Raw genomic sequence first — 13,264 nt, forward strand, 5'->3', positions numbered from 1 at the left:
CAATTCTATTGAATTAAGAATATGTACAAAATTATTACAGATGATTAAAAGCAAAAGGCCCAGCTATTCTTACTTATTATATCCTATGTTTAATATTGATATTTAATAGTGAAAACCAGATTACATTCTATTACTGAAATTTTTTTAGGAACTTAATAATATCATTTCAGGTGACTGAAAATAAGTAATTCCTCATGTGTCCATACATTTTTTCCCCTACTGAGGTCTACATTACCTTTTTTTTGTTGTTTTTTCTGTAGCAAAAAAAGAACAAAACATAGTTTTAATTTTGACTTTTAAATTTTTCTTCAATTTCTTATAAAGTCATACAGGATGAAATTTGCTAATCAGTGTTTCTCTAATTTGGAAAAAAGTATGAGTTTTAAATAACATTTCAAAATATTCACTAATATTCCTTGATGAAAAAAATAAATAAATAAACTACAAAATTCTAAAAGCTACTTTCAAGCCAGAAAGAACTTAGAAGATCTGATAATGAGTTTGGTTAATCAGATGTTGAACTTGATGAGGCCACAATGAAAGGAAATAGAAAAGAAAAAATTGTTGTTTAAAATTCAGCTTCTTAAAATGTACAAAATCATACAAGGGAAAATCATATAAATATCAGAATCTGATAAAAAGTTTCTTAGTAATATTTGGGAAAAATCACAAAAATGTTTGAATCAGGTATGGCCTTAAGACAAAAGGTCTTCTTTTATCTCATTATACTTTACCAGTATTGTCCCACATATACTATATAGTATATACATGTAGTATATACTATACTTCAATATGACACAAATCTAGAGGAGAATTTGATGAAAGGTAAAAAGGATTTCTCTACATGGAAAACCAGTAAGTCAAATATTCCTCTCCCTTGTTGTAACTGTCAGTAATTCATTGCTTACACAATTTGATCAGTGAAAAACTAATAGTGAAGTTTTTTTCAGAAATATTGTTTGCAAAATCAAAAGAAGAGGTGTGAAGTTAGCAATTTCCACCTCACTTTGTTTCATTTAAACAGTGTTTCAGAACAAGTAAGGCTATCATAAGGCCTTCCCAGATTCAGTGGGCCACAATTTCTCCTTAGTGCTATTTATGACCTTTCAGGAAGATTACCTGGAACCAATAACATTCTGGTAAGCTGTAGTAGAGCTGACATCATACACATGTGACCTACACAGTTGTACAGGGCTTTATTACTCTTGAAGGGTACCTGAAATGGTTTTTTCTCTGCTGAGAAACTTTTAATGTCTTTTTCCTGAGGACCAATATTTTCATTTTGCACTGGTCACAACAATAAATGTATTTAGAAAAAAAAAGGTGAAATAAATCTTTCTGAGAAAGAAAACAAAATGTCCACTTGGGTCAACATAAGGAAGTAAAAGTGAATTTTAAATATAAACTAAAGTATGACATAATATTGTCATTGTCTTCATTCTCTTGGTATTCAAGGTGACATGTGCCAATCTAAAAGAAATATTTTACAAATGATTCCCTTATGATAACAGTATACAGGCAAAATTAATAAGCAAAATCAAGTGAGTAAAATTATGTGATGAACAAGTTCTACCGTGCCTCCAGCTGCATCATTTAAGAAACATTTATTAAAAGTTAAATGCTTTTGCATTTTTAGGTCCATTATTATCCTCTTACTCAATCTTTCTTTCTATATCAGGTTCAATTTCTAAGTGCATCATTGATCTTTGATTCTGTATAAGGAGTTAGGAATGAGAAATAAAGAATAACAGTCTTCACAAAGGTGATCCTCAGGAGAATGTTTAAAAACCAGAAGACTGTTATCTTTTGCATTGTTGAGCCTATACAAAATGTTCCCTGTACAATAGGCTGATAAATGTCCTTTCTGTCTACCTCACTTAAAGCACACACATCTTATTTTTTTTTCTAGTGCCAAAAATACTGGTACATTATTCATTAAAGATTAATGATTTTTTTGTTGTTGTTTATTTCATCACGAAGTAAGTTTTAACTTTGAAAGGAGGCTGCACTAGAAATCATGAATAATAGATTCTAGTGCCAGTCAACCCAAAGTAAATTTCCACTTGGATAAACCCCTTAATTTTCATGGGTTTTGATTTTAACTTAAGCTAGGAAAATTTTTCTATTCTAATATGTTTTTGTGATTTCTATGATCAGAATTCCTGGTAATGTTTTCTTCAGTAAACACACAATAGAAACAGAATGAATATTAAAGAAAATAGAAACTAACAAAATCTGGGTTTTATTTGGAGTCACTCTTACATTTATTCTTTAGATAGCTGGAAACTTCTATTTAGAGAAACAGTGACAGAGATATTCCTTCAGGTAACATTCAGGATAAATTTTGCCAAACCCTGGTTATTTACATAATGTGTAAGGACTAGAAGTGCAGGCATCACAGAACTTGCCTCCCATGTCCCAAAGCTGATCCTCAAGAGAATGTTTAAAAACCAGAAGCAAAACTCCAGCGCTACACACATAGGCTTCCAATTGAAGAACTCTAGCTAGAAACCTGATAGGAAGTGGATTCTAGAAAAACTAATTTTCAGTCTCCAGCTTCTGAGGTGCAGGACAGAATTTAGCAGGGCGGGGGGAAATATTCAACACAATTCATAGCTTTGAATATTCACAGTTCTTCCCTTCCTTTTTGTTCATAATTCTCTTTCCAGCTGCCATAGAAACAGCACCATCTTGCCTCTGCCTAAATTATATATTTATCCTTCTTCTAAATAAAGACTTTCTGATCCTTCAAAAAATAGAAGACCTAAAGTTCTCACATCTGAGTGATATTTATTCTTTTTCTTACCAATTTCATTTTTAACTTGATATTCTGTAATTTAAGTTCTGAAAAGGAAGGTATAATCATCACCAATGTAACATTGATGCAAAGAACACAGAAAAAGTAAAATTATCATGAAATATATACATAACAAAGAAAGGGTAATATACAGTCACTACAGTTCTTGTTTCTGCAAGTGGATATGAATCAGTTTTTGGTACAAGAAATGGTATTCCACTGTCAATTCTATATTTCCTTCGGTTTCAATTAACACCTCAGTTGGACATGATTCTTGAGCCTATGTGATAACAAAAATTTGTTCCTGAAACATTGGAACCATAAGTGGTCTTTTTGGTATTTTGTCGCTGTGATGTTCCATTAACATTTGCCTAAGGACATAGAAGTAATGGTAGCTGGTCCAGTGAGTCCTCCAGATTTCAGAAATACTCTACCTTAAACTTATGTTGTTTCACTGCAGGTGGGGAACCATATTCATATTATGAATTGGTGCTTACTCTCTGATGAGAATACTTCAATGTAAACAACAAATCATGTAGGGATGGCTGGATCATGAGAGAATACTACCAGAGCAGGACAATGTTTGTCTTTTATATTCACAAGTTGGGAATATAGCACTGGAAGAAGTCTTATTAGATATGCTAAAGGGAAACTCATGTTTGTTGAGCCTATACAAAATATTAATATCTTAATTTTTTATTAGTTAGCTAATTAATGGATTCATGAGCCCACTGGTCAATCACTAGCATAGCAGGAAGTTAAGACAGACTGATATCCGCAATATTGATCATTTTTTTCATCTGACTGATGTAAACTTCATTTACTAGAGAAGGAATTAAATATTATTCACTTGCATGACAGTTTCTGACATGTTGTGTCCCATCTTTCCAAAATTCTTTGTCACTAATCCCATAATCCAGCTTTTCCTGTCCCATTCTTAGCCATAAATTCCCATTAAAACATAATGATAACTTGATATCCAATAGTGTCACCTGCTATAGACACTTTATCTCACTAAAATACTAAAGATGATTTGCATAAATATTTTGCTATTGCAAACAATGGGTTTCCAGAGTTCCATTTTCCATTAGCAGTGTTATGAGTAAATTATTCAAATCTAACCATTTTTTAACCAATTTCAGTATTCAGCACTGCACTAGTTGAGTAACAAAACAGAATGAATTATCTTACTTTGTTTTCTGTAACAAAATACCTTAGATTGGGTATTTTATAAAGAGCAAATATTTATTTTTTATGGTTTCAAAGGCTGGAGACAGGATCAAGGTGCCAAAAGATTGGTGTCTACTAAGCAATGCTCACTTAGAAATAATCATGAAATGAATAAATAAATTATGAAAAATGTAAATATATCAAAATCACAAGGTAGCATATATACTTAGAATCATATTACTAACCAAACTAGTTAGGCTTAAGTGAATATGAAAAACAGAGGTACGGAAAGCATTAATTCTATTGTTTAGTTTTTAGAAAAATAAAGAACTCTAATAAACAGAGTTAATTATCATAATGTAATTGTAGAATAATGAAAATAAAAGCAAAATTACAGAATACTATCTGCACATTCCTTTTTCAGATGAATAAAGTAAGGAAAATAACTTAATTAAATTTTCCTTACTTATGTAACTGTCAAAATAAACAGATAATAAATGTCATATAAACAGGATTTTAGTTCAGAGAGATTATTTATTTTAACTATAAATCACAACCATAATTTGCTGCATTACTATTTGCTTCATAACCAATTCAAAATGTATATTCAATTCATTAAATTATGTTTATCATTATGTTTTTTTCCAACTATACTGAGAAATAATTATGAATAAAACAAATATATATTTAAAATACACACTGTGACTTTTCAATATACACATATGTTCTGAAATAATTTCTACAATCAAGCTGATGAACATTTCTATCACCTCATATAGTTACACTTTATGGTTGAATGCAAGAATACCTAACATATTCTCCTTCAGAAAATTTCAAATATTGTATAATACTGTTTTAGTCAGCTTTTTGGCTGCTATGACTAAAAGAACAAGGACTATTTTAAAAGAAAAAAATATGTTGGGGCTCCTGGTTTCAGAGGCCTCAGTCTGCATATAGCTAGATCCATTCCTTATGGGTCTTGGTGAGGCAGAACATCATGGCAGAAAAGTTTGGTGAAGGAAAGTGGCTCAAAACTTGATCAGAAAGCACAGTGAAAGAGAAAGAGAGATTGAAACTCATCTCACCACAGACAAAATATATAACCCAAAGGCATTTCCCCAGTGCCTTTCTCTCCAGCCACAGCCTACCTGCTTTCAGGCTCCACTTAGATTATATTCACTAGGGGATTTATTCACTGATTATATTAGAAATTTTTATATTTCAATAAATTCACCTCTGAATGTTCTTGTATTGTCTCACACATGAGCTTTGGGCGACATCTAATAACTAAAACATACCATTCTGTCCCTGGTCCCCAAAAGCTCATTATAATCTCACAATATCCATTTACAAGAGTATCCATAGTCTCAAGAGGTCAAACATTACCCCAAACTTCAACTCCAAAGTCTTCTTGGAGACTCATGTATTGTGTCATGAGTTCCTGTCAAAATCAAAAGCAATTTGCAAGTAGCCAACATATGAAGATACAGAGTAAACATTTCCCTTGAGAAAAATAAGGGCATAGAAATAAGGGATGGGACCAAAGCAAGATTGAAGTTCAGGTGGGCAAAAAATCCTGTGGTTCTGTGTCCAGCATTTGGAACACAGGGAATCTTGATGGACTCTCCAAAAATCTTTTATAGTTCCACCCAATGGCTTTGCTGGTTGCAGCCCACATGACCTCTCTGTTAGCTTGTCTTTTCTCAATTTATGCAGCTTTTCTGGGCAGATGTTCCATGATTTTGACATTTTTTAATCTTGGGGAGTCTCCACTGAAGCTTAGGCTTCATCCTTGTTATGCTCGAATTTGGGACCCCCCAAAGACCACCAGAGACCAAGATCAATGTAAGCAGCAAAGAGAATTTTATATCGAACTAGCTAGGTCCTTCACGCACAAGGCAACTGGTGATGCTGAGAGGCCCCGAGCCCAGGGTTTGCAGCAGTTTATACACTCTTTGGGGAAGGCAGGGACTTCGCATACATCATAGCATCTCTTATAAAATCATCACATACCATGGGAAAATCATAAAAAACTCTAAAACATGATTAGCGCATTCACTGGTGGGAACAGGTTGGATAAGGATGATTGGTTAGTACAAGAGGGGGATTCATTTGAATTGATTGGTTTAAGCCACGAGGGGAGTCCCTGCTGAACTACATGGCTTCTCAATATGTTATCAGCCACCATAAACTACTGAGAGGGTCATGTATCATCCCAGGTATTTTCCCTATCTCATGCTGATTGATGGTTGCTAGGGGGTTGCTATGAGTCCTCACCAGCCTAACTGAGTCAGGGACACCTGGTGCCATAGATTTCTCCCATTATTTGCAGACAAATAACTCAACAGGGTGAGTATGTGCCTAGGAGATCTCTGTGGGTTTTCTAAGGACAAAGGTTACACCCCCTTCCTTGGACAGGCTTTGAGGTAGAAGCTTTTTTGAAAAATGTTTCTCAATCCTCACATCTTTATGGAGTACCCTCCCAGAGACTGTACACAGGGATACCAAACCTGCTGCAATTTCCCTGGCCTCCTAGGCCTTCCTTTGAAATCCTGGTGGAACTTTCTATGACCTCCTAATTTATCATCCTACAATCCTACAGAATCAGCACCATGTGGTTGCTGCCAAGATCTACTAACATCTCAAACAGTAGTCAAGTATCCAGGAAAAAAACAGTACAGGCAGAGTGTCCTACTGATCTCTTATTTAAATTTTTTTTTTTACTCCCTTGAGCCTGAGATGGATGTGTTCTTGCTAATTCCTGAGATGCCTTCAAGCCATCTTTTATATTGTCTCTGGGCAAAGTCCACAGCACTTCTTCAGTGGCTGTAATGTCTTTAACAATTGCACCTTCCTTACCTGAGTTTTTACTCACATCTTTCAACTTTTTTCCCCCAAATTTATCTGCTCTGTTTTCTGCTTCTTATAATCACAATAAACTTGGCTAAAAGTTGCCACTGATATCCATGACACTGCTGACTACTATGCTGTACTAAATTAAGAAGTCCAAATTAAGAAGTCCATCACATTTCAATTCAGCCTCACAGAAAGTCTCAGAACACAGGCAAAAATGCACACAACCCCTTAGCCCAAATGTGACATGAAAGGCCTGTAGTCAAAGTTCCAATAGAATTTTCCTCTTCTGAAACCTCATGATAGCCTTATCTTTTTGCCCAGTCCTGTCAGAATTCTGGTCTTCTTAGCTTCCACAAAATTTGCCATTTAAGCTCTCCTCACAACAATCTAAAACATTTCCAGTTTTCACAACTAACCATCTCAAAATCCTCCCACAAATTCCAAAAATATTCTGAACCATATGGTCAGGTTCCTCATATCAATAACCCCACTCCTTGTTCCAATTTTTCTTTTAGATAGCTTTTCACTGCTGTGACTAAAAGATCCAATGAGAACAATTTTAGAGGAAAAAGGAGTTTATTTGGGGGCTCATGGTTTGAGTGGTCTCAGACCATAACAGCCAGCTCTACTCCTTGGGGCTCTGGTTGAGGCAGAACTACATGGCAGAAAAGTATGGTGGAGGAAAGTGGCTCAGGACTTGATCAGGAAGAAGATGGATTCTTCTCATCACAGACAAATATGTACCTCAAATACATGTCCCAATGCCCATCTTCTCCAGCCATATCCCACTTGCATACAGTTATCACCAATAAAATCCCTATCAAAAGATTAGTGCTCTGATTAAGTTAAGGCCCTCATAACCATAGAGTTTTCTCATTGTCTCACATATAAGCTTTTAGGAGGACATCTTATAATTGAACCAAAACAACCATTGTATTACTTTCCACTTTTACAAGACATCAGATTCCACATATAGAACACGTAGTATTTTGTAATTCTGTACCTGAATTATTTCACTTAACTTTATAATCTCTGGTTCTATCAATCTATTACAGATGTCAGGATCTCATTTATTTTATAGAAATATAATATTCCATTACATATGTATTATGAAATATATTTTATATACATATGTGTGGATGTACATATATGTGTATGTGTGTAAACACACACACCACACACACACACACATATATATACACACACACATATGTCACAATTTATTCATTCATACAGATGATGGAACCTTAAATTTATTATGTTTCTTTGATATTATGAACAAGGCTTCAATAAATATGAGAACAGATACATGTTTGACATTCTGATTTCTTCTCTTTTGGCTATTGTCATGATTTGGGTAAGAGATGTCCACCCAAAACTCATGTTAATGTAGAAATATTTAGAGGTGAAATGATTAGATTGTGAGAGTTACAACAGTTCATCCTAGTTTGAAAGGACTGACTGGGTGGTATCTGTAGGCAAATGGAGCTTACCTGGAGGTGAGTCACTGAGAATATTTCCTGGAAGGGTGCATCATTCCCCCATGTCCTTCCTTCCTCCCTGCTTCCTGACCCAGCTATGAACTAAGCAGCTTTTGTTTCCTGGGCTTTCCCCCAAGATGCACTGCCTTACCTGGGCACAGAGCAATGAAGTCAACTGACTAAGGACTGAGACCTCTGAAACTGTGAGTGATAAATAAATTTTTACTCCTCTGAGTTGTTCATGTCCAGTATTTTGGTTAGAGTGACAAAAAGCTGACTAAGACTGAAAGAAGCCAATGGTATGATTTCTGGATAATGTCTTTCTCTTTCATTTTGAAGAACTCTCTTTTTTGAGTTTTGTTTATCTGAAAATGTCTTTATCTCATCTTCATTTCTGAAAAAAATAGCTTTGCTGGATACAATATATTCAGTTGACATTTTTATTGCCCTAATTATTGTGAAACTCTCAAGCTACCCTCTCTTAGCCTACAAATTTTTGCTGAGAATCTAGGGTCAGGCAAATTGGACATTCTTGTACTATTTGTTCTTTTCTTTTGTTGCCTTGAGAATCTTTTCTTTATCTTTTGTATTTGAGAAATAATATAACATGTCTTAGGGTATAATTGGTTAAGTACAAATGGTAATCATCAAACTTTCTGTCCTTAGATATTTGATTCTTTCTACAGATTTTGAAAGTTTACTACTATTATTTTTATGAAAAACTTTCTAACCTTTGGTATTCTGAAGATTCTCTTAATCCCCAATAACCTAAATATTTACTTTAGAAAAGGAGATAGATAGATAGATAGATAGATAGATAGATAGATAGATAGATAGATAGACTGTACAAAAATCTGATAAATTGCCAGAAATTCTCCTTATTCTTCAACTATGTACTTTCAAATACTTGTCTTTGTGCTTACCAATTCTATCTTCAGTTTGATTTATCCTGCTATTGATGCCTTCTATTATATTTTAAATTTTGCCTAGTATATTTTTCAGCTTAATGATTTCTGTCAGTTTGATATTTTATTCCTTTTTTTTTCTTTTGTAGTGCTGGGGATTGACCCCATGTCCTCATGCATGCTAGGCAAATGCTGTACCACTGAACTCTTCCCATAGTCCAGTTCATTTTACTGCTAATTCTATTTATTTATTAAGCGTCTGTGCTAGAGTATTGAGTTATTTCTTTCTGTTTTCTACAATCTTGTTAAATATTCCTAAAACACCTTTTTAAATTCTCCATATATTACCTCTTACTTATTATTTCCTGGTCATTTTCTGGTACCTTATTCTGACTATTATATGAGGTCATATTTTCCTGAAAACTCTGGATGATTGTTGGTATGCAGTATTATCTGAACATTACAGTGTTAGATATTTATTCCAGTTTCCTTATTATGGTTTAATCTGTGCCTATTGATCCACAAACTTTAAGCAGGCTGATAATTTTATCTCCACCTGTAATCACTTCTAGTGTTCAAGCACTGAATGTGCCCAGTTCAGGTTTGGGTGAAGTCAGTGTTAGTATATTTTCATATTTCATCACTAGAGGGTGATCTAAGCCTCCACCTTATCTCAAAACCACAGCTGGTTCCTTGTCCAGAAAGAACAGAGAAAGTACTTTTAGTCTCTCTTTGGGATGGAAGCACATGTGTATCATTCACAATCACTGGCCTATAGTCCCAGCTCTGGGAAGAATCCTAATGAATGGACTTCTATCCAATGCCTGTGGCTACCAACACTACCAAGCTATGTCATAGCCTAAGCCCAGCACAACTCATCAATACCAGCACAGCACTTGGGTAGGACCAAGGTCCACATAGCTATATGCTTCTTACTGTTGATGAGTAATTATTCCTAATACTACTGCACTCACTCATAGATGATGATAGCCAGGAGAGAAGTCTGATAACATAGGACCATACATCTTCCACTTATACTAAGGATGCTCCAGATTCTCTGTCTGCAGGAAGACCTGAAGATGGGAAAGTTAAATTTCACCATCTCAACACTAAATTCTAGGTCAAAGTCCTATGCTTATAAGCCTGTCCTTATGAATAGAGTTTTACTCCACTCTATGCTAACTATGGTTTAGATAATGTTGTTGTAGACAGATGTTAGGCCACTTAAGTTTCGCTAAGGTGTATCACATCTCAATCTCAGAGCTGTATATACCCACACAATATCAGTGGCACCCCAAGGATACTGCTACAGCTAGTAGTGATACATGTGGAAACACAGATTTTTTTCCAAGAATCCTGGTAGAAAGATGATATACCTGATGGTAAAGCAGGTCCAGAGCTTCATCTGTGAGCACAGGCCTGGCAACAACTGTGTTGCCCAAGGTCGGAAAATGGGTCCTGAAGGTGCTACTCATTCGTCTATAAAGATGCTAGACTATCTTACTCCTGAGTCTCACAGCTACAAGGTTCTGCACATTCTCAAGAATTCTCCAGGCCCTCTTTTTGTTACCTCTAAAAAAAGGTCGTAACTCAAGTTTGTACACTGTGCAGAGAGGTCTTTGTCTGATGCTAAAGTAGGTTGAGAATCACCTCTGTGATTATGGCCTGAGTATAGCAATGTTTGTCTCTGCCTAGTTTTCACTCTCATCTTGGTGGGCCTGGTGATACTCTTCATAGAAGGTCCTAGACAAGTTTTTTTTTTTTTTCAAAGCTCTCCAGTGGTTAGAACCTTGCTTCCTGCTCTGCCATCCAAGTTTGAGGGTAGAGTGATGGAGGCCTCCTCTTTACCTCTTCTCCAACCCAGTTCCAGAAGCTCAATCCATGGATATTGACCTTGGGATGGACTGTGAGTGTCTGTTAACACTGGGCTTCATCCTAGTATTCATGGTACTTGGTTCAGGATTGTGGCCTAGATTTAATTCCTGCTCCTTCACCCAAACATGATTTTCTCCATACTGTGTTATCTGCAGTTTGGGGAGTTGTGGTTTGGGTGATGCTTTTTTTATTGCCTTCTTTAATATGTCTTTTGTGTGTGTGTGTTGCTATAAGAATCAGGCACTATGGGCATCCTGTGATTTCCTTATTTCTTGTGCAGGTAGTTTTGTTAGAAGAGGTTGTGCTTAGCTTTTGTGTTCCTGCTAGAGAAGATTTCATGCAAGACATGAAGTGTAGTAAAAACATAGCAAAATGTATTAGAAGACAAAAAAGGGTTTAAAACAGAATTTACCAAGGAGAAAGTAGGTTTTCTCAGGAACAACTCACTTTTTGTACCCCAGCCTTTATTGGGGTGAAGAGGCAGTTTCATCAGGATGGAAATTTATAATTACAATAAGATTAAATATTATGTCAAGGACCTAAAGGAAACCTTTGGTCATCCTGGCATGCACCAGTAAATTTTATCTGAAACTTTTCACTGATTTGGGGACTGTTGAGTTTTCAATCTCTGGTCAGAGCCATCTATTTATCTTCCTCTTAATTTGAGATGGAAACTGAAGTAGACAAATTCATGTAAAATATGCTGTTTGTTATAGTTTATTATCTTAAATCAGAGCATGGCCAGGATGACTTCCTTAAAAACCTGTTGCTAGTTATCATTTGGGCTTGGTTTTGTAGAACTAATTACTTCTTTGCCATGTTCCCACTGCTCATGTCTACCTGTTGTCTATCAGTTTGATACATGAATCAATGCTCAACTAGATATATGTATGGGAAGATGAACACTTAAGGATCTTACTCAGCAGTTATCTTGCTACACAGATTAATATATGTTTAAGTACAAGTTCAAATTTGTTACAAACCTAGTGAATATGAGAAGTTATTGAACTCGTTATATAAAATTTTGAATTTAAACTTGAATTTCCCATCTCTCTACTAAAAATAAACATATATTAAGTAACTACATAAATAGTTTGTCAAATTATATGTCATTTATCCTCTAATGTTTTCAAGTTTTAATGCAATTCCACACGTGCTCTGCATTCAGTGGGTCTCGCTGTTGCTTCTATAGTTTAAATTGCATTAATACAAGGAAGAAAAACCTTCATCACATAAAATCTGCTTCTCTTACAAAGCAACCTCTCAGTTATAATGCTAGACATGCTGTTAATCATTTCACCCATTAAATAATAAATATTTGTCAAAGTTGTAGAGAAGACTCAAAATCTGAGAAACAATACTTGCTGAAAAAGAAATTTTATAAATATCTGACAAAGTTTCCTATGTGCATATATAAATACACCACAATGAATCTCTATATAATGTATAATCAAAAGATTGGGATCCTAATTTGAAAAAGATATACTCTGTGTTTTTATAAATATGTCAAAATACACTCTACTATCATGTATATATAAAAAGTACAAATAAAATTTTTAAAAACGCCTTCATGATATAAACAAAGGAACATAAAACTCAAATATTTCTTTATAAATCATGATAATAGTTAATTATTTAATCACAATCTTTTCTTTCTGAGTTTACTTAATAGAAACCACATCTGGGAGCAACTCTTATCTATTTGTGTTTACAGTAATTCATGGTTACCTTTGATCTGTGAACCAGGAACTCTCAAGTAATAAAGGAGATGAAGACAAAGTTTTTCCCTAGAACAGAACTCAAATCGCTACCTGAGACAATGTGTAATGCCCTTCCCTTTGTAAACTATGAAATAGGATATCATGACAGGACAGGTTTCTTAGTTGTTCTCTCTAAGGAATCATAAAAAAAAATAACCTCAAATCCATTCCACAGGTGTTTTAAGGAAAATTTTCATGGATTTTGCTATGAATAAATATGACAAGGTTCACAATATATTTCAGCACTGTGATCATCAAAGACTCAATGAAGATAGATCCATTAAAAGCATGTAGAATACACACTAATAGACTTAAAATCTCCCAAAAGTTTAAAGATAAAAATATATTTTTAGAAGGTATGAAATAAATAAATAAAATTTCAAGAAGTAAAATATGGACTTTTTTCCAAAATAAATAGTT

At 34.6% G+C, this 13,264-nt stretch overlaps 1 protein-coding gene across 1 annotated transcript in view; it reads right to left on the reverse strand.

The window, feature by feature from the left end:
* The window catches only part of LOC101956061 (dynein regulatory complex protein 8), a 28,894-nt gene extending 18,210 nt beyond the window's left edge, over positions 1-10,684 (reverse strand). The window contains exon 1 of the mRNA XM_078018517.1: positions 10,586-10,684. Within this exon, the coding sequence (XP_077874643.1) occupies positions 10,586-10,684 (99 nt within the window). The remainder of the gene's footprint in view (positions 1-10,585) is intronic.
* Positions 10,685-13,264: the final 2,580 nt, after the last annotated feature.

This window comes from Ictidomys tridecemlineatus, chromosome 8 (assembly GCF_052094955.1).
Source record: "Ictidomys tridecemlineatus isolate mIctTri1 chromosome 8, mIctTri1.hap1, whole genome shotgun sequence".
Lineage (NCBI taxonomy): Eukaryota > Metazoa > Chordata > Mammalia > Rodentia > Sciuridae > Ictidomys > Ictidomys tridecemlineatus.